This window comes from Astatotilapia calliptera, chromosome 23 (genome assembly GCF_900246225.1).
Source record: "Astatotilapia calliptera chromosome 23, fAstCal1.2, whole genome shotgun sequence".
NCBI classification, from domain to species: Eukaryota; Metazoa; Chordata; class Actinopteri; order Cichliformes; family Cichlidae; genus Astatotilapia; species Astatotilapia calliptera.
This window is the reverse complement of record NC_039323.1, coordinates 7,648,256-7,669,453: the sequence shown is the minus strand read 5'-3', so window position 1 is coordinate 7,669,453 and position 21,198 is coordinate 7,648,256. Positions and strand designations below refer to the sequence as shown.

The following is a 21,198-nucleotide window of genomic DNA, read 5'->3' as shown; positions in this document are numbered from 1 at the left end:
ATCATTGAGGCAAATATGACTTTTTTCTACTAAAGTTTATAAATAATAATCTTAACCGTTATAAATAGGAAAATAAAACTTTTGAAAGCAATTACCTTAAGCATAACTTCTATTATTTACAGTCGCTGGCGTGTTGGTTTCTTCATTTTAAGTCTGCACTGATATCACGATTAAGTTCTCAAGTTACTGTATCTATAAAACCAGTTAGACTGCACTGTTACACCAATCTATACACTGTGTTTGCTGGCTTTGCTTCACTTCATACAGTCTGTGTGAACTGGCAGTAGAATATGCCTGAATACCTATTTTCCTCAAATATTTTAACTGGAGATAGAGTTTGTCCATTCTGACTTCTGCTGAAAGCTCGGGGACGTTGAGGAGAGAGATATAAGCAAAGAAGTAAATCAAGCTCATGAAAAGTTAGCTTTCATAGATTAAAGCTTGATAAGTTCATGCATAAAATACTGATATGTTAAATATAATAAATCATTGATATAATTAAGATTACACTGTTTATTGCCCATTATTGCTATTATTTTTGTGCAATAATATTAGCATTTATGGAACAGGGAAAATAAATGTCATAAACACAATAAAACCAGTTAAACCTGAGTTATGTTTGGCCAGAAGGGCAAAATGGATTGAATTCCTGCAGGCTATCAAAAACACATCACACACATATCAAATGACTCAAAATTCCACTTCAAACAGTTTTGTGTACCTTGAACATAAACAAGAGGAAAAACTGCCACGCAGTTCAATGAAAACTTTCTTCAACAAAGCAATTTTTGTTTTTTCTCTTTATTCTTAAGTCTTGTTGACGTTGCAGTTATATTCTTGATCTTCTCAGCTAAAGGTATGGATATAAACAAACGGGTAATTTAGTTTTGTTTTTAAATGGTTAGGATTAGGTTGTGTGGTCAAAGTAGATCAACTCAGTCTGAAGTGAGACATGAAGTTGTGGAAGGCAGGAAGCTCACTGTGATTGATATTGATATCGAATTTCCCAGAGGAACCCACCCGAGGGAACCCACCCGAACCCACCCGAGGGATTAATAAAGTTCTATCTTATCTTATCTTATCTTATTCCTGGATGAAGGAGTTGTGTTTCCCTCTCTAAGATCCCAGACAGGGACAATCAAAGATTTAAACTGCCTAGACCAAATACTTTTCTCCTCGTTATTCCAACAGACTCAGCTTTCTCTGTGGAGCAAAAGATGAGTGTGGGGGAGCACATGAAGCTCTTGGGTGAATGGGTTTGGCGATGCACTATGCTGTTCACCTTTGGGGATTTCCTCTGGGAAAAGACAATAGAAGAACACATCAAAAGCGAGGGAGAGGCACTCAAGTGGTTAATAGAAAAGTGTTTGAACAGGTACCATGTATTTAACAACAAGGACAAGAGTAACTTATCTCAGGTCACAAAGTTGCTGCAGAAGATGGCAATGGTGGCAGTTACTACAAGGTAGAAGAGCACATTTTCCGGGTCATCAAAGAGAAGCAAAAGGAGGTAGCTGAGAGGGCAGAAGAGAGAAGGAAGAAGGCCGAGGACCAAAGACAACACATCAAAGCACTCATTCCAGGTGAGTTTGACAGAAGGTGCACTCGAGCAAAAGCTTCCTGTATTGAATGCTCTTGCATCCTTGTGCAGATTACTGCATAGGCAGTACAGTACATAGTTTCAGTCCAGGAAAACATCCACCACATGAAAGTCTTGTAAAATGACAAACTTTTTTTTTAAGTACAGGTGGAGAGATGTCATAGGGGAACTTTGTAAATGTTAAAAACTTAAAACTTAACTTAAAAACTTAAAAACTATTTTAGAAAGCACAGAAAATGAAAAACTGATCTATAAAATGTCAGGTTAAATAATATCTTGAGAAGCCACAAAAAATATGAATTAAAAAAAAGTGATTTTTCTTTTCTCAATGTCGTTATAGATGTCAGTATGGTGTATTGCAAATGTCCACTAAAATATATCGGAACTTTGGGAATTTAATCATTGTATCTGAATTTAATAACTTACATGATCTGTGAGCTCCAAGCCTAATAAATGTTTTGTCCGATAACAGAAGAGATAAACTACTCCTGCAGATGATTCTTCTGGGAAGCCGTAATGTTGGGAAAACCTCTGTAGGGAACACTATCTTGGGGTACAAAGACCAGGAAGATGGAAAAAGAACGCCAAAGTCTGTTGCCTGCCGGGGTTTTGTGGCTAAAACTGAAATCATTCTTGTTGACACACCAGGCTGGTGGAAAGGCTTCCCTGTGTTCGACACTCCTGAAGCGATCAAAGATGAACTGATGCGCAGCATGTTTTTGTGCCCTCCTGGGCCCCATGTCTTCCCCCTGGTGATAGATGCAGATGCATCATTTAATGCCAAACACTTAGATGCAGTGACATCACATGTGGAGCTTCTTGGTGATGGAGTGTGGAGACACACTATTATAGTTTTTACCAGAGGAGACTGGCTAGAAACAAACAGCATAGAGCAGTACATCGAAGCAGAGGGGGAGGCCCTACAGCCTCTAGTTGAACAATGTGGAAATAGATATCATGTAGTTGATAATAAGAATGCAAGTGATGGTACACAAATCTCAGAGCTGCTGGAAAAAATCACTGAGACTGTGGCAGCAAATGGGTGGAGCTACTTTGTTCCAGACCAGCAGATATTTCAGACCATCGAATAGAGAAGAAGGAAGGTGAAAGAAGGAGCAATGCTGAGGCAAAGTCAAGTCAAGGCCACACAAGAATCCCTTGGAGGTATGCTTCACTATCACCTAGCATCAGTGTCACAAGTAAAAACGTGCCGCAATGTCAGAGCTGTTTCCACACCCTCATATTAAATAAATATTAGAGATGAACAAAACACAGAAATATACTTCAAAAGAACAGCAGTACCTTTTGTTGAAAATGCTAGAGGATATGAGTGACTGTAATAGACACAGTATGGTTATTCAGTAATGATAGCAGTATAGTGTCTGTCACATGTCAAATAACTTGGCTTTAACACAATGTCCAGGTAATTACATCTTACCGAACTCAGAAACGACCACCCCTCACCCCTCAAAATGGACAATATAGACAGAAGTGTATAATCTTACCAGTGACAGAGCATCCTCACTCAGATTATATGCAACATGACATTTTCCCATTTCACTTTGCTCTGACAGCTGTCTTCTTCTCAGTTTCCAGTAATAAGCTACAGGAACTGAGAATAATACTGCTTGGTCAGAAGACTGTTGGAAAGACTGCAACAGGAAATACTCTCCTGCATAAAGAAGTCTTTGCATCTAGTCAGAATGAACAATGTCAAGTGCAAGAGGAGGAGGTTTCGGGCCGACGAGTTGAGATTTCACTGAGCCCAGTAGGAGTTCATGTTACTCTGTTAGTCATTCCTTTGGACCTGACATTCAGAGACGACATCCACCTGAGAAATGAGGAGAAGTTCAAGAGGAAGTGGCCGAAACAGGAGGAGAGAGCTGGAGTTGATGATGGGGTTCAAGGAAACACTCCCTGAGCTGCAAAATGACATCAAGGAATGTGTGAGACGCATGAAATACAAGTCACTGAGTGAGTATTAAGATGCAAGAATAACAAATCAGGGGTTACTAACTGAAAAATGTCAGTTGAAGTGAGGCTGTGGGTGGGTGTAGAGTGAAGAGGTAATTATTTTGGTACACTGGCTCTATCACTTGTATAGGAGTGCTACGCTGTAGGTCAGAGTGGGATAATTATTAGGGATGGGACTGGAGAACTGGTTCTCTCCTAGTAGTTCAATGCCGCCCAAAGCCCAGCAGCCAGACCCGGAAGTTCAACAGGTAAAAGTAGTGATGTGCATTCAGGCTGTAGGGATATTTGTTGGCGCGTGTTACTGTAGCCTATAGGTTTATATTGTTACCTGGTAATCATGAGACAATGTGTTTCAGGTCATTTTACAGAGAAACGTAAGAGTAATGTTAAACAAATTACTTTCTCCTGGGAGTAATTCAGCAATGTACTGGATTACTTTTGTTTGATTAATGACCCCAAAATCTCGTCACAACAAAGAGGGGAAATACGTCCAGCATGTGCAACATTTGAGCACATAGAATGTAATTAATTTGGACGAATGTATATTCGATTTTTAATGTTGTATGTTATTTTTAATTTGTTTTAATCATATGCTTTGATAAGCACCGTCACATGAGTTGCCAATTCCATGTCTACATGCCTTAAAGCCTATGTGCTTATGCTAGAGTGAGTTCCTGAAACAGCAGAGGGAGCTCAAAGTGTGCTAAATTTTGTCCAGGTTGGAAATCACCTCCACAGTGCTCCTGGCCAGTTGTTCTATGCAAGTGCAAATGTTGGCTTAAGCATTATTAGATGTAATGGTGTACACATTTCAGCACTATAAGAACCAAATCTGCACCTTTATTGATGGCCAGTTCCCTTTGTAGGAGTATTGTAGAACTCAGGGTAATCAGAGCCTAATCATTTCAATTCAGTTAAATAAATCATTTCAGGTATTACATCTGATAAATAAAAGGACCTTCATGTAAACACTATATAATTTCTTGTTTCTTTTTCCCAAGGAGTCACATTGTGAAGATGGTACAAAAGATACTATTAATCCTCACAAACAGTAGTTTATCTGAGATGTATGTTAAAAGCTTTTTACCTTATCATATTCAGCAGTAGTAAATGGCCTGTATTTGTATAGCGCTTTACATGTTCAATCATCCACCCATTGGTGATGGCAAGCTACAGTCACAGCTGCCCTGGGGCGCACTGACAGAGGCGAGGCAGCCGGACTCTGACCACCACCAGTAGGCAACGGGTGAAGTGTCTTGCCCAAGGACACAATGACCGAGACTGTCCGAGCCGGGGCTCGAATCAGCAACCTTCCGATTACAAGACGAACTGCCAACTCTTGACCTACGATCGCTCAGTAGCATTAATAAACATTTAGAGAGAGGTATACCGTTTGTCTTGTCAAGCATATGTTTCATTTTTATTTATTTATTAACTCCATGCTTTGTGTTGGATGTCATGATTCAGTTTAATAGTGATTTTAAAGAGTAGCTGTTTTAGAAAATATTTACATTTTTAAAATGACTCCAATAAATCTTATGATTCTGTATTCCTTGTTAAGGTAAATAATATAATTGTCTTCATTAATTATTATTAACTGAAAAACTGTGCCAATTCTCAATACTTTTATATTTATGATAATTTTAGCATGTTATGGGATTTTTATTTTTTTGCTAGAAAAAGTAATTTCAGGAGAAGGTACAACAATGTGGAACGTTTCTCACTCGATTTAGCAGAAGCTGAGATTAATATCTATCTATCTATCTATCTATCTATCTATCTATCTATCTATCTATCTATCTATCTATCTATCTATCTATCTATCTATCTATCTATCTATCTATCTATCGGTGTATTTTCTTCCCTTATCTTTATAAAAGGAAAGATAAAAATCGTCACTTCACTTCCATGCATGCTGGGATTTCCCACAATGAAAATAAAAACAAAGTACAAAGTTGTACAAAGTTATGATTTTCCTTTTTCTATTTTTTGTGTTTAAAACGATACAGATCGTTGTTGTGTCCATCAGTTTGTTATGATGGATTTCTTTTTATACTTCTTACAAAATGATAATTAAAAAACACAATTTTACATAATCTCCTCTAGGAATAAAAAAAAGTATTCTGATCCTTTAATTCACCACATTTCACAAAAAACTATCTTGACAGTTAAGTGTGACATGAGAAGCTGTCGGAGTCTCTCCTTATGATAACAAATCAATTTTCCACTCAAGTTGCTATGTCTCTGAAGAATGTCCTAACTTAAAAGGACACATCAAGTCTGTGGCCCTGAAACTATCTTAAGATGTCAGTAATTTTTTCCTTTAAAAATCAATACATGCATAGTTTTCTTTATAGTGCAGGCCATGAACAATTTGGAACAACTTTAAAGAGACACTTTGAGTATATAGAGCTTGTTTCTGGCATTACATTTTAAAAAGGTCATATTCAGGGTTGGTTTCTTATAAATAATGCAAGCGGTATTGCATTGACCTTTCTATCTGAAGAGCCTCTCTGCAAGCCAGTATCAAGAGACATTTTCTGGTAAGTTTAAAAAATGTAAATTTTCTAGTCCTCAAATAAAATGCTCTGCACTCATGACGAACCTTTCAACCTTAGCTACATTCTACAAAGTGCTTTTTAGTATGTTTTGCATTCACCCACTCAGACACTCTGATGCTGCCACACCATGTGCTCGCCCACTATTGAGAGTGAGTTTGATATGATATTGAGACATTTTTAAGAGGTCTTTTTGAGTTACTTTTAAATAGTGAGGAAGACAGTCCTCGCTCACTGGCCACTTTATTACATTAACCTCTTCAACTGCTCGTTAATGCAAATATCAGCCAATCACAGCAGCAACTCAAGTGTATTTAGACATGTAGACCTGATGACCTGCTGAAGTTCAAACCAAGCATCAGAATGGAGACAAAACTGACTGTAGTGACTTTGAATGTTGTATAGTTGTTGGTGACAGGCAGGCTGGTCTAAGTATTTCAGAAACTGCTGATCTACTGAATCTTCCTTCACAACCATTTCTATGGTTACAGAGAATCTTCAAAAAAGAGAGAAACCTTTAAACTAATAAGAGGGGAGCAGTAATGAATAAATAACCACCCATTACAACCAATTTGTGAAGAAAAGCATCTCTGTAAGTACAAAATGTAAAACCTTGAACTATGCTAAAGCAGACCACTAAGAACAGTTAAACTGATTCACATTGCTTCACCAACACTGAACAAGGAAAGATTGAAAAAATATTGCCTAGTCTGATGAATCTCAATTTCTGCTGTGACATTTGGATGGTAGAGCCACTGCTGAGTGTCATTAAAATTCTCTCTCTCATAGTGTGTTTTGTCCAGTCTCTTTAAGATCGCTTCTTCCCTTTCTCCTTTCTCTTTCCCTTCACCACCAACCAGTTGAAGGGGATGGTTCTGCCGGTGGTTTCTCCCAGTTACAAAGGGGGTTTCCCTTCCCACCGTCGCAAAGTGCTTGCTCACGGGAGTCGCTCGATTGTTGGGGTTTTCTCCCAAACTGTAGGTTTTTACCTCACAGTAAAGCGCCTTGAGTCGACTTTTGCTGTGAATAAACCTGAATTGAACTGAACTACACCGATCCTCTGTCTTATTTGACTTTACGCCTCATCCAGTCGCGTAGAGACTAGTGTCACCTTCTTAAGTGTCACCACCTTATGTGGCCCCTGTAACTCGGCAGCTGTGAGCCGTTTTCGCCACTAGAGGACAACGAAAGCGCGGCGGCTGTGCGAGAGCCTCTCAGTGACGTAGATGTCATGAGACGGAAGTGAAAAAATTGTAGTCGTTAGCACTCCTGATGGTGACATGACAAATCAAACTGCATTCTAAAACACACAATCAGCGTCAGTGAAACACCAGGTATGTATTTAATGGGATAGGTTGTGCTGCGTTCAGTGTACAGCGTTAATGAAGAAGTGTTGTATACCGCCGGTTGTGTTTAATCTGTGCTCGTTTCATTGAACTGAATGAGCCCAGCCCACAACGGAGCTAATTAGCATGCTAAGTTTACATTCAGTGATACTTGTATTCAGTGTTTTGGCATTACTGAGCACTGTATACCTGAATACTGAGAGCTCTTTACGTTAACTTGTTAAAGCTTCTGTGTCAGTCTGTCAGCACTTTGCTTCTGTATGTCATGTGAACATTACTCTGGCCTAAACATGACTGTCACCCCTCATAAACAGATTCTTAAAGAAGCCTCCTTCACTAACAGCAACGATGGTAAGAGATGAGCCATTTACTATACTTGTTCAAATCTAGGCATTTCCAGTGCATGTGGAATTACAGTAGGTCAATTATTTACACATTTAGCCAGCAGAATAAACTGTACTCTGCTGGTATATCCTTCTCTTTTTGCTTTTGACAGCATGGCAGAGTGAAAATTAAAACTACAGCCCAGCAGGAGGAGGAGAAAAGAAAGGAGAGGGAGAAGAAGCTCAAGATATACGTAGCAGCACGTGATGCCTGTTTTTCTAAGGTGGAATATTAAATTTCCCTTATGTTTTAGTAGCAATACTGCAGCATGTCTTTGGGTTAGTGTAGGGGTGTCAAACATAAGACCTGGGGGCCAGAATCAGTCCAGCAAAGACTCCAATGTACTCCACTTGATTACACCAACATTAAGTAATAACTAAACAATTAAATGACAGAAAGGTTTTTCACCTTTTTTTTTTTCTTTTACAGTGGGTCTTTTAAAAAGGAGAATTTTCTGTAAAGAACAGCAATTTTTTTTAAATCATGTACAAAAATTGGGGGAAAAAATCAAAAGATTTTGTTAAAATTCTGCTTCTCTTTATTTATATCTTATGAACTAAATGTGAAGTTACTTCTATACATTGACAGAAATTTGAGTTCCATAGGTGGTTGGTCAGAACAAGGAAAAAACCAATTCAATTTTGTCCACATTTGGATATCAGCCCCCTTTTATCCCTTTCTAAATTTTCATCTGTCTTCTAATGTAGTCATCTTTTAACAGTTGTAAATAGTTAACTAATGGACAGGATTTAAACTTAATGTGATATTCATATGTAAAATGTTTTTGTGGCTCAGGTGTGTGTCTTTAACAGATAAAAATGTGTTGTGTTTTTCTCCGCCTGCTTTTCACTCCATGTATTTTCCTCACCCTCCTCACTTTCTCCTGTTTGACAGAGAAATGAGGGTATCTGGGATGATGAGGCTCTTCAGCTCACCCAGCAGCTCCTATCATCCAATCCTGACTTTGCAACCCTGTGGAACTACAGAAGAGAAATCCTAATGCACCTGGAGACTGTGAAGTTAGTACTCACAGATTCATAGTTGAATCCCTTTTTACTGAATGGTAAGTCATTTGCGGTGTCACAGGAGAATGACGACTTTGTTTCCCAATATCCTCTGCAGAGACAAAGATGAAGTGCAGAAGATTTACGAGGCTGAGCTGTCGTTTACTGAGTCTTGCCTGAAAGTGAACCCAAAATCTTATGGCAGCTGGCACCACCGAGGTTGGGTCTCCGCCCGTTTGCCTCGACCGGACTGGGCCAGGGAGCTGACTTTGTGTGATCGCTGCTTGAGCCTGGATGACCGCAACTGTGAGTGGGAGAAAAAAATAAAAAGGAGCTGAATGTTAAAGATATGTAATAATGCATTTTTTAAAAAGTAATCGATCTAAACCTTGTCCTTCACTACATTATTTTTACTCATGTTTCTGGCATGTTCTGTGTTTCTGTCTTGCCCAGTCCATTGCTGGGATTACCGCCGAATGGTTGTAAAGATGTCTGGCGTGCCTGTAGATCAGGAATTGGCATTTACTGATCGTCTTATTGGCTCCAACTTTTCCAACTACTCCAGCTGGCACTACCGTAGCACCCTTCTGCCTCTGCTTCACCCAGAGTCTCCAGAGCCCCCTTCACCATGCCGTGAGCCTCCGCAGTCCTCCCCCCCACCTTCTCCTCAAACCCATTCCCATCGGGTCTGTGAAGAGCAACTACTAAAAGGTAAACTGCAGTTCCCAATAGCAACTGATAGGGGGCAGTGTAAGTCTTTATTATCCTTAAGTAAAAGGTGTTATTTTGCAAATGAAGTCAGATTGTATATTCTATTACAGTGAAATTGTATTAACTACTTTCAGAATATGAGCTTGTACAGAACGCTTTCTTCACTGACCCTAATGACCAGAGCGCGTGGTTTTACTATCGCTGGCTGTTAGGCAGAGGTATGTCTATTGGTCGTAGTGTCTGTAAGTATGAACGAGAATACATTTCAGCTTTGCTGTGCTTTGTAAATCACAAGTTCTTTGTCTTTTTAACAGCGGAGCGTGAAGAGATGATAAGCTGTGTGTATGTGAATCGGGATGAGGAGAGAGTGGCTGTGGCCTTCTCCAGGCCTGTGAATGTCAGTATCTCCACTTTTTCTTCACTTAGAAAATGCTGTAATGGAATTCAGGATGAGCTGTTCTTTATTTTATTTTTTTAATAAGGTGACCTAAATAAATACCCTGGCATTTTAGGGTTCATTGTCCTAAAGAAATTAAATGTGACAATATTCTAAAGTAGACTTGCAGATACATTTTTTTCACATAAGTACTTTAATTTGTCCTTTTAGAAAATTATATACTCTTTTTTTTTTTTTTTTTTTTTTAGTTAGTTAGATGTTGTAGATTTGTGATATGTAAGGGTATGAATATGCACTCACCATCTACTTCTTTAGCTACACCTTGTTAGTACTTTTTCCTCCAGAATTCCCTTAAGCCTTTATGACACATTCAAAAAGGTGCTGGAAGCACCTTCTCAAAGATTTAGGTCTAAAGAAGTCTATAGAGTTGCTGCAGATTTTCTGGCCACTCGTCAGTGATATGAATCTCCCGTTTCCTCACGTCTCAAAAGTTGTTTTGGTCTGAGATGTGACTGTGGAGGCCATTTCAGTACAGCGAGCCTCCTGTCATCTTCAGGAAAACAGTTTGAGATGATTTCAACTTCATGATACGGTGCGTTATGTTGGTGCAAGCAACCATCACAAGATGGGTACACTGTGGACATGATGGGACGAACTCAGGTGTTTAACAATGTTCCTTTCCACTAAGGGATCCAAGGTGTGCCAAGGAAATGCCCCCCAAACCATTACATCACCATTACCAACCTGCACTGTTGGTACAAGGCAGAATGGATTTGTGATTTCATGTTGTTTATGCCAAATTTGAACCTATCATATGAATATTGTAGCATATATCAAGACTCATTAGACCAGGCATGTTTTTTATTTGCCACTTGTCTAACTTTGGTGAGTCTTTGCAAATTAACGTTGCCTTTGTATCAACTTGAAGCTTTCTGAATTTTCTATTTTTGAGACCATTCACTACGAACTCTAGAGATGGCTGTGCAGGAAAATCCCAGTGGACCATTTCTTTTTGAAAGACTTACACCAGGCCGTCTTGCACCAACAACTTTGGTACTCAAATAGGTGTCACTTAAAAACACGTTTCAATTTTAACTTATGGTCTTGACCATGTCTACATGCAGTGAATTGCTGCCTTGTGATTGGCTGATTAGATGTTAGCTAAAAAAGCAACTAAGCAGGTGTACCTGATGAAGTGACTGGAGAGTGTAGATTTAGGTATTCATGATGTGCATATAATCATGTGCAAAGTGGAGTTTGTGTGTGAGCAAGAAAAGAGTTTTCCTCTGCTGTCATGGAGACTGTGACAGTTTTGGAAAAGTGAAGACTGGTAAGATGTGTCTGACCAGTTTTTTGTTGTTTTTTTTAAACAAAGTTGCCTTCATATGGTACCCTGTCTATTCTTGGTGAACGTTCTCCCTGCTTTTGTCCTGTCAGGCGCAGTCAGTCGGCTTGTTCCTCGTCCTTGACGGTCAGCCCCAGAGAGTGGAGTGGAGGAGTGTCCATCCGCGCTTTAAACAGAGCCCTGTCTGGGTATCCTTTTCCATTGTGACTTAAAACTGACAGGTTACCCCTGCAGAGAATAAGAATACTTTTCCTGGTGTGCTGCTGATTGAACAGCATACTGGTTTAGCATTCTGCTCTTATCATTCTGCACGTACCTCATGCTGCTAAGACTCTGTGGTATGTGCATCAAGAGAAAAGGTTTCATCATGAAACTTTGATCAGTGCACTGCAGTGGAATGTTATGTTGGCTTTAGCACACTAGTGAAGGGAGTTCCTTGTCAGAGTGCTTGTCAGAGTTTAGTAATACATGACATCATGTTTAGACTGACTATTAAAGTTGATAGCTGAAGTTAATACTTTTGGAAAGAGTATCTCTAAGATTAGCTTTGTTTCTGACCTCAGAGGCCAAGCTAACAAGATGGAAAAATGGTTAAAACTCCAACTGTATTAGTATGTAGAACAACTTCATTGCTTTATGGTTCATTGGCACTAGAGTAAAACTAGGATGGCAACCTCCTGGCGACTGGGAAAAATTGGTGGTTGCCTGGGATTTATTCAATACCAACTGGTTGCCTAGAGGTTAAATGTCAAGCAGCTTTAACCTTGCACAGGTTTGCTTGATGTGAGGCAACCTTATTTATAGTTTTAGTACCACAACAGGTCACATTGTAAATGCCAATGTGAACCAATTCAATCACAAACTGTTAGCAGACTCATTCCATCTTATTACCACTTTATCACTTATATATATTTTTTGAAGATGACAGCTGACAACAAGCAGTCACAGACCACCTCTGTCTTGTCTCAGTCTCAAACTACTGGTTTTCCTTGTGTGACTGTAGAGTTACCTTTACATTTGGGTGAAGAGTAGGGAAAAAGCAAATACCAGTACCATACAAATTGATACATGTTTCCCGGTAAGCAGTTAAAAGCAATGGGAGTGGCATATAAGGAGAAAAACTTTGGAGTAATAATCAGGATTTTCTTCTAAGTGTGCAGTATGTAACACATTGGTCGTAAGCAATGTGTAAGTGGGCACACTTAACACTGTCTTCATAGGGTGATGGCATTTGCACAGTAGTCATGGAAATGACCCTCATTGATATGCAAGCTCAGTAATTAGTAAAATGTCCTCGATATCTGTCATTCACATCCATATTCATTCACAGTTCCACGTGAATATTTTATTTTTTAAACCAGATGCAGTCATTCGCTCAGAAACAGGAGTCTTCTTTACCTTAGGCTGCTTCTCTCTTTGGTATATTCTAAAATGTTTTGTCTGAAACAAAGTGCTCAGTGCTCTTTGTAAATCTAAATGAACTTATTAAAGCCTCAATAAAGTTTGGAGATTTAATATTTTAGTCATAATGCCTAGCTCTACCAGGTTGCCGTATTGGCCCTGGAAATCAGCCATGGACTTAGTATGCACACTCACACTGTGGGCCTGCGCGGGTTTGCTTTAAAGTGACTAATTTATGTTCAAATCAAATACTTCCGTTTCACTTTTGGAATACATAATTCATGTTTGGAGGTTTTCTCTCCTTAGCAAAGGCTTAGATATGCAATCTGCCTCCTGGAACGATTAGCGACATCACCAATGAACGCAACCTGACTGTGCACTGGACTGAAAAACACACTCATAGGGACTGTGCTCTCTACACAGGTGACACATATACATATCTACCATGTTGTGTTCTTTGAAAGGCAGGATGATGACCTTCATGACACTGTGAACATTTAACTTTCATAGGTCGAACTGAGAGTTGGTGTAGGGACTCTGCTACAGATCAGGAACTTTTCAGGTACTTTTGTTTTTGGAACAACTGAAACATTTTGTAGTTGGCCTTCTTTAGGGATTAGGAACTAGATATGGTCTTTTTTTGCAGGAGCGAACTTTCAGTAGAAAAGACTTCTGTGCTACAGTCGGAGCTACAGTCGGTCAAGCAGCTACAAGAATTGGAGCCACTCAATAAATGTAAGTGCTTTTTCTTGTATGTTACAGGGTTTACAGGAAATCACCAGCTTCGCACAGAAACAGATCTGTGGCTCTTTTTTTACAATGTGTGCATGTGTATGAATTTTGTAAAACTCAGCAAAGCCTCGATTCAGACAGGCCACAAAGTTGAGCTCAGCCCACAATCAGCTGATAACAGGTGATCTAAAACAGGAGCCCATATCAGCTGAGACCAGCTGAGAAATATCACATAAAGTGTGCTATTTTAGGTGTTTTAGCCTGCCTACCCTTGCTGCTTGTTCTTCAAGCTGCTTTGCGACCTGCATTCACCCCTGTTTTTCACGCTGTGCCCTACTTATGCAGCCTTTATGTCCTTGTGCTTGCAGAAGCGATCCCCTGCCTCAGGCTTTTCATGTATGCGTGCAGAATGACAGATCAGAGCAGAACAATAATGCTAAATGTGAATCTGATTCCTGCATAATTAAGAATATGGCTTTGTTGTTGTTTTTAAGTACTAATCTCTTGAGTAATTGTTCTCTAAAAGAAGTGGAGCCCACTGGTAGGGCATAGAGACACTACTTGGGCTGACCCTGGGGAAAACTATGGAGTGAAACTAACTAAAATAAATATGATTTGCAGGAAAAACACACAAGCAAATGTTTGCTGATGCTATCTGGTTGACCTTTACGTCACTAAAGTCAATTTCTATCCATTTGTGTTGTCATTGATAAAAAAATTGTGGGGTGTGAGTATTTTTTTCAGCTTCTGAAATGGAGAATCTTTAAGAATCTCTGGCCTATAAACATAATTACATAATACATTAGCATTATAACTGTGTGCAATGTGGTTGCGAAACTTTGCAGGTGTGTAGTTGACATTTTCATGAAAGGCAGCTTTGATGATGGGAGTTAAGGAACGTATTGGTGAGATGGTGTGCTTGTTCCCATTACAAGATTAGGTTGAGTATTGAAGTTTGATGTTGCTGGTGATAAAGGTCTTATACAACCACTGACTGCTAGCTTTGCCTCGGCAGGGTGCTTACTGACCATTATTCTCCTGATGAGGGCACTAGACCCTCTGGGATACGAACAGGAGATGCTTGCTCATTTTAGAACACTCAAAGTGAGTATAAACCACATACAGTACAGTATATGGGACTGGCAATAAATGCATTTGTCTACAATGCAGTCAGCAATCACTAATTCAATGGCTTCATTCACTAGGAAGTGGATTCCATGCGCTCTGCATATTACAGTGACCTGTGCAGCAAGTTTATGATTGAAAACACCATCCTGAAAATGGAGTATGCTGAAGTGCGCGTCTTCAGCATTTCTGACAAGGTTGGGTCAGAATAACAAGACATCAGATTTCCCTGAAACCTTTTTTGCTGATTAGGGAGGTGCTTAAATTTGATTTCTTTTTTTCTTTGTAACAGAACCTGACCACTTTATGCCACCTGGACCAGCTGTTGTTGGTTACCCATATCAATCTGTCCTCTAATCACCTGCAGCGGCTGCCTCCTCAGTTTGCCATGTTGCAGTGTCTCGAGGTGATGAAGCTGCAATTGAAATCCAATTTGCTCTCCTGCATGGACAGTGATTTTTTTCCTCTTTTGTGTCTGCACCAATAGATTAGAAAAGGAAAGACAGATATTGATGAAATTCTTCTCCTGCAATTCAATGACTTCTTCATATTTGCAGGTCTTGGAGGCTGATAACAACGCCATAGAAAACCTGGAGGGAGTTTATCACCTTCCCAAACTGGAGGAAGTCCTCTTGAAAAACAACAGTATCCTTAAGTTAGTAGTGTGTTCTGGATCTCCAGTCATCCTTCAGAATTAGTGTCATAGGGATCAGTTTATATTGTCTGTTTGTCTTTTCACAGGGAACTAGTGACTCAAGAAATGCGTTAATCAGTTCTGAGTGGCTCAGTGCTTCAAAACAATCCTGTAAAGAGTGCGAACAGCTGATGTAAAAGACACGCTACGCACTAAGATTGTGTTTACAGCATTTAGAAAATTGCACTTTTAACAAGACTCTTCAGCTCAATACATGAATAATTTATTTTACCTACGTCTGAATCGATCGGGTAAATAAAAACAGCACCGCAATTTCACCGAACAAACAGCATCATTAAGAAGCGAAGAAACATTTAACAACACATCATCACCACAGACTCCCTCCTCTTCATGCTTCACTTCCCCTGCTACACTTGGGAGGAATTAATGTGATTTGCAGGTTATGATGAGGATAGTTACTGTTTTTCTTTTTTTCCTCTGGCAATCACAGTTGCTATTTTTAGAAAAATGAATTTATATCTCAGTGTCATATTTGTCATTTAGATCTTACTTTTTACACCGGTGCTTGGAATATGTGCATCAGAGCTCATGTTATTCATTGTTACTGATGTTACCACAGCACACTGCAAGGGATTTTCATTAACTCAAACATGCAGAAATCTCTACATTGGCAGATCTTCAGACGTTGGCATCCTGCCCCAAGCTGAAACGCCTTGACCTCCGTGGAAACCCCGTCACTCAAACGGCCAATGTCGAGTCGGAGTTAGCCGAACTGCTGCCCTCAGTCACAGACCTCCTGCTCTGATCCAACGCAGGGCAGGAATCACTGCCATCTTTGTTCTGTCGTTCAGTTGTCCTTCACGTTCTGAGCTGTTTTTGGTGGTGAGTGGGTGTCATCTTGTGACTGTGTCTGTTCCACCTGTTTTGGAAAAATGTCAGTCACAGTGAACCCTGTTGGTCTGAAAGCCTCATACTTCGGAGCAAATGTCAGAACCCTCTCTAGCATCTTCAGCAAAAAGTCAACATTTCTGTGTGTGTGTGTGTGTATGAGTGAGTGCGTAATAACCAATGTTGCATTTCTTTGTTTGTGTGTGTGTACAAATGTCTTTAATGCAACAGACCAGTGCATGCAGAAACATTAATAATGAAGTAAACTAATTATGGATTGGCAGCGATGATGGCTTATTGCTTCCAAAAGTTTAATGGCTGACTTTAAAGAAAACGTTATACTGGGTGATCAGAGTATTGCATCACTCTCTACAGATTTTTTTTTAAGGTCGGTTAATGCATTTGATTTATGACATTATACTGTTGCACAGTAAGTCACAGATCCAGTAATAAACAGCACACATTGTGTCACTGCCTTCCAGTAAGCCTCTTGTGACTTTTTTCCACTGAAAGAAAAATGCATGCCTTAAAGTAAAGGTTCATAATGGTTAACTCACATTAACTGTCTCATTTCTGTAATACTGGTGAGGATGTGGTGGAGCTCAACTACAATGTAAAGTACCAGCCAGACTTTCTTGGTCTTGAACAGTAGTTCGATAATGCAGTTTGGCAGGTATACAACAACATTTTTGCTCCACCAAGGTGATTTCAAAAACATTATTAAATGAAAGCTTGTGTCATATATATCAGGATGGTGTGTAGGGTATCCCTAAAGATTTTTTGTAAAGAATGAAGTGGGAAGCTTAAAAAACATCTACAGTGAAGAGTATATGAAAGTCATGTCCTTAAGAAATATCCAAAAATCCAGCAAAGACCTGACACAGGAGAGGTGCATCTGGCCTTTAGTTGATTCATCTACTGTGTGCTGAAGTCAATCACACAAGAAATGGATTGAGAATAGCTGGTAGCAGGTCTTAAGGAGTGATGAATAAAAAATTTGGACTCACAAGTTTTTGTCAGTATATACAGGAAATAGGTATAAGGGTGTGTCTACCGTCTGTAAATCATGGTGGAGGTTCTGTTATGGGGCTGAATTTCAGCCAGTGGCTGAAAAGCACAGTTGATTGAATTATGAATGCAGATAAGTATAGTCAGATTTTGAGCCACCATGCAAAAAAGCATCTATTTGGCGACGACTTCATTAATAACGGTGATCTCAAACACACTGCCAAAGCAGTAGACTCATACCCAGGGCACAGGCAAGTATTAAAGCAGTATGGGATCATTTTAACAGGAATTGGGGGGAAAAGTCAGCCAACATCCCAAAAAAGAGCGTTAAATGTCTTTCAAGACAAAAAAAAAGTACTTACTCTAAACTCCCGAAATCTTCATTTTAAAGCCTTGGTGTTTAGTTTTTCTTTTTTACCCAGATGTGGCCATATTTAGGAGCAGTATTTATTAATTATAAACTGCCAGGTGCATAGTGGAAATGACCATACAAAAGAAATATCCGACTCACTGGAACTGGAGCAAAGACTTTTTAGATGTGCTGTACTTGGGTTGTGCATGTTATTTGTCAGTTAACTCTATTACAGAAGCTTTGAAATGCACCACAGGTATAGAACGTTCAGTTCTGTGACTCCAATTAGCAAAGGTGACAGGGTGCAGAAAGGGTTGGGCTTCAGCTGCCAGTGCTGCCACACCTGTCAGTCAAGGTGGCCAAGGCTAACTTTAAGTCTAAACTAAATGAAAGCAGGTGGATTATAAAAAACAGAGAAAATAGCTATAGAGACCAAAACAGTTGTATTTGTCCTCTTGTTTAATTGTTTTACTTGGCTGCAAATATATTTTTTCTAATGTAAAGCTGGGCACTTAAACATAGAGTCTATATTATTCTTGGATGAACTTCAAATCCAGAAGCACCTAAATTTCACACCCAACTGGAGGTCTGAGCAATCTTTAGGAAAATTAAGTAGATATTATACTCCTTCCATTGATCATTTTTTTTCTTTTTGAGTAGGCTTATATGACAGGCCTGAAAAAATATGTATCTACTTTTATGTATGATTCCAAACTCAGGTGTGCCAGAGCGACTAGCAGTGTGTCACCCGGTCCACCCTTAACTGATGCCACCTTCATTGTTCATTCGTTTGCCTTTTCGAGTGAAGAGCTGGGATTTTGCAACACATCAGGTTTGTTTGACTGTGATGTCATTTTTAAGAAGGAATTGCATTAGGCGAAAACTTTTCTTTGGGAGTGTCTAAAAACAATAAAAGAAGCTGAGAAAAAATTAGAAACATGGCACACCTTTGTACTCAAAGAAATGTTTGTCATAGTCACTGTCAGCCTGGCACCTCTTGAAGGTTATGCTGCACTCAAAAAGCTGTAAGGAGTTTTAGGCATTCAAGCTGTGATTGTAACTTATAATGCAACTGTTCTTTCCCCCTGGCAGCTGTCTCTGAATTGGCTAAGAAGTATAGACAAGATACGTATATAGCTGCACATTATGCCTACTTGACATTAATTGTTACATGTACGGGCTTTTAAAGTTAGGTTTAGGGCAAGGTTGTGCTGCTAGTTTACCTCCGCTACTAGTTACCTTAAGAGGGCATTTCAAGACCCTTACCAAATTAGTATGTAATGTGAAAGTGTGTCTGGGCAAAGTCAAAGACAGTTATGGTTTCAGAAATTCTTCAGAAACTGAACATGTTGTGTGTTTTTGGATATTTCTTAAGGACATGACTTTCATATACTCTTCACTGTGTGTCTATTTTATATAGGAGAGAGCTGACAGAGTTCAAAGAGGACTTTAATTCTTGGCCTTGGCAACAGTGAAATAGTAAAACAGCATAAAGTCATTATGTATGGTACACATAAGGAACAGATTTCATACAGAAGCACACGTTCTCTTATCATTTCTTTAAATACACAGACTAGTTGTTTGGTGTTTTTAATATAAATTTAATGTTTATTACTGTTGATTTCGTATTCTTATTTATAAATGGTATTACAACAATTTTTTATGATAGTGGCGAGGATAGGCTTTAATCGTTGTAATGGTAGTACATGTATCTAAGTCCAAAAAGGTCCAAAATTCTTATCCCGTTTTCACCTTCAAAAATAGGTAAAGTTTTCCAGCATGTGAGATCATCTTCTACCGTTTTAAGAAGACAAATGTATTTTACCTGTACCCAGTCTGAGAGATCTATACCTAAATATCTAATGTTACCTGACTGTAGTGAAGTGGTGAAGGTGTTCTGAAAATTACAACTTAGAGGCAGAAGTTAATTGAAATTCACAACTAAGCATTCAGACCACGAGTCTGCTTCCTAAAACTGACTGACGGGGTATCAAAAAATGAAATAATAAAAAAAAAATAATAATAATAATAAAAATGAAGAAAAACACACTCTCCCTGGTCTCTGAAACATTAATTAAGGATTAATCATCCATTTATTATTGTCACATAGGTTATGCATATGGTTCAAATAGATCTGCAGTTGAAAATTTATGAGCAAATTCTCATCCTGGGTCAAAATTAACCTGGACCATATGCAGGCATCAAATATGAACACTATGTAAGGGTTATAACGGTGTTATGTTTTCATCTTCATGTAAACAATTCTGCAGTCATACAATGATGTCACAAGCTGTTAACATGAGCATTTTTCCATGCCTTAAAGCTAATCAAGATAATAATCATCACATCATTTGTCAGTCTTGTTATTATTAATCTGCTGAGCAACATGAAAAGTTGGAAATCAATGAATAACCCCCCGCCCCCAATGTAAACTCCTGAAAGGAAGGTTTTGGGAGCCTCTTGAATCGACTGATCATCTCAAGATCTACTTTAGCACGGCAAAGAAGTTTCTGCTTTGCCTGTAATGCTATGCTAAATGCCTTTCACTGGTAAAGTACTTTTAAAGCTTAACAGTCCAAAGTGCTTTAGAGTGTGTTTCTCATTCAACCTTTTACACCCACACATTGTCATAAAGCAGTAATGGCTGCAGAGCTTTCAGGGGGTCCACCATCTTACCCAAGGTCATCTTGGGATGTGGAGGGGACTAAATTACCAGTGCTTTGTTTACTGGACCCTGTAGCATCTGAACCACAGTCAGTAACATTTTCCACACTATGTATAGTGAAGTCTTCTCTGTTTATTGAATTCTTGTATCCAGTGGTATCAGGAAGAATATTGTTACATGACTTTCATTGGGGTTTTACGCTTCATTAATTGCTCTCTTAATAGGATTAGGCTTTATTCAGCATTCATTTACCTATCAATCAGTGAAAACCAACTCAACCAGTCAGTGGTCATGTCTGTTGCATAAAAGTGAGTGGGCATCCACTCCCTTCCGGTTCACATATTCCTCGAAGCAGGCATCCCACATGTGCCATCAGGTAGGTCAAAGGTTTTCAGATCATGCCACTTTGCTGAAGGATGGGTTTTTGTCATGTGTCAAAGCAGAAAATGTCATCTTTTTTATTGTACATTCATCTTTATATAAAGAATTCTTTACTTTACTGGAACAGCTAATCACGTTAAATATAACGGGGTACAGAGTTTGTAACTTTAACTGTCCAAAACAAGCAAAAAGTCCCAAAACATTCGTCCAGCTTTCTCCTCTTATCCAATTCATGGTCACGAGGGTGTCAGCTGCCATAGAGGAAGAGGGCTGTCGCAGGGTCAACAACACAGAGAACCATTCAAACTTCTTCTTAACTTATTCATTTTCCATATGTTAAAAAACAATGAACTTTTTAACATAATTAAGATGAAAAATACTAAAGAGAACAAGAAACTAGCTCAGTTTCTCAAACTGTCATATTTTCCAATAGTGGAAAAATTTTTAAGTGGATGTTTGATTTCACCTGCTCTGACGTTGGCTTCTGGTTAAACATTTGACATGATTGATGCTAGTGCAGCAGGGAGGTGTGTCCTCACTGTCTTACTGAGGATTAACCTGTTTTGTGTGAAAGTGGGAGAGGCACAGGTGAAAATTTGTTACTAACTAAAATCGTTGAAACAGGAGACAGTGTCAGTTTTTGCATAACTTATCCGATATAGTTCATACCAA

The 21,198-nt window shown here is 39.0% G+C and overlaps 1 protein-coding gene and 1 pseudogene across 1 annotated transcript; both read left to right on the top strand.

Annotated features, from left to right (window-relative positions):
- The first annotated feature begins 1,094 nt into the window (after positions 1–1,094).
- Positions 1,095–3,521, top strand: LOC113015834 (GTPase IMAP family member 8-like; annotated as a pseudogene).
- A 3,771-nt stretch (positions 3,522–7,292) lies between these two features.
- Positions 7,293–16,601, top strand: rabggta (Rab geranylgeranyltransferase subunit alpha). Its single transcript, XM_026159544.1, has 17 exons — positions 7,293–7,466; positions 7,793–7,829; positions 7,975–8,085; positions 8,757–8,881; positions 8,985–9,172; positions 9,320–9,577; positions 9,712–9,795; positions 9,892–9,974; positions 11,412–11,507; positions 13,038–13,143; positions 13,231–13,282; positions 13,367–13,455; positions 14,468–14,556; positions 14,658–14,774; positions 14,870–14,983; positions 15,135–15,222; positions 15,889–16,601. The coding sequence occupies exons 2-17, from the start codon at positions 7,827–7,829 to the stop codon at positions 16,035–16,037; spliced, it is 1,752 nt and encodes a 583-aa protein (XP_026015329.1). The 5' UTR covers positions 7,293–7,466; positions 7,793–7,826; the 3' UTR covers positions 16,038–16,601.
- Positions 16,602–21,198: the final 4,597 nt, after the last annotated feature.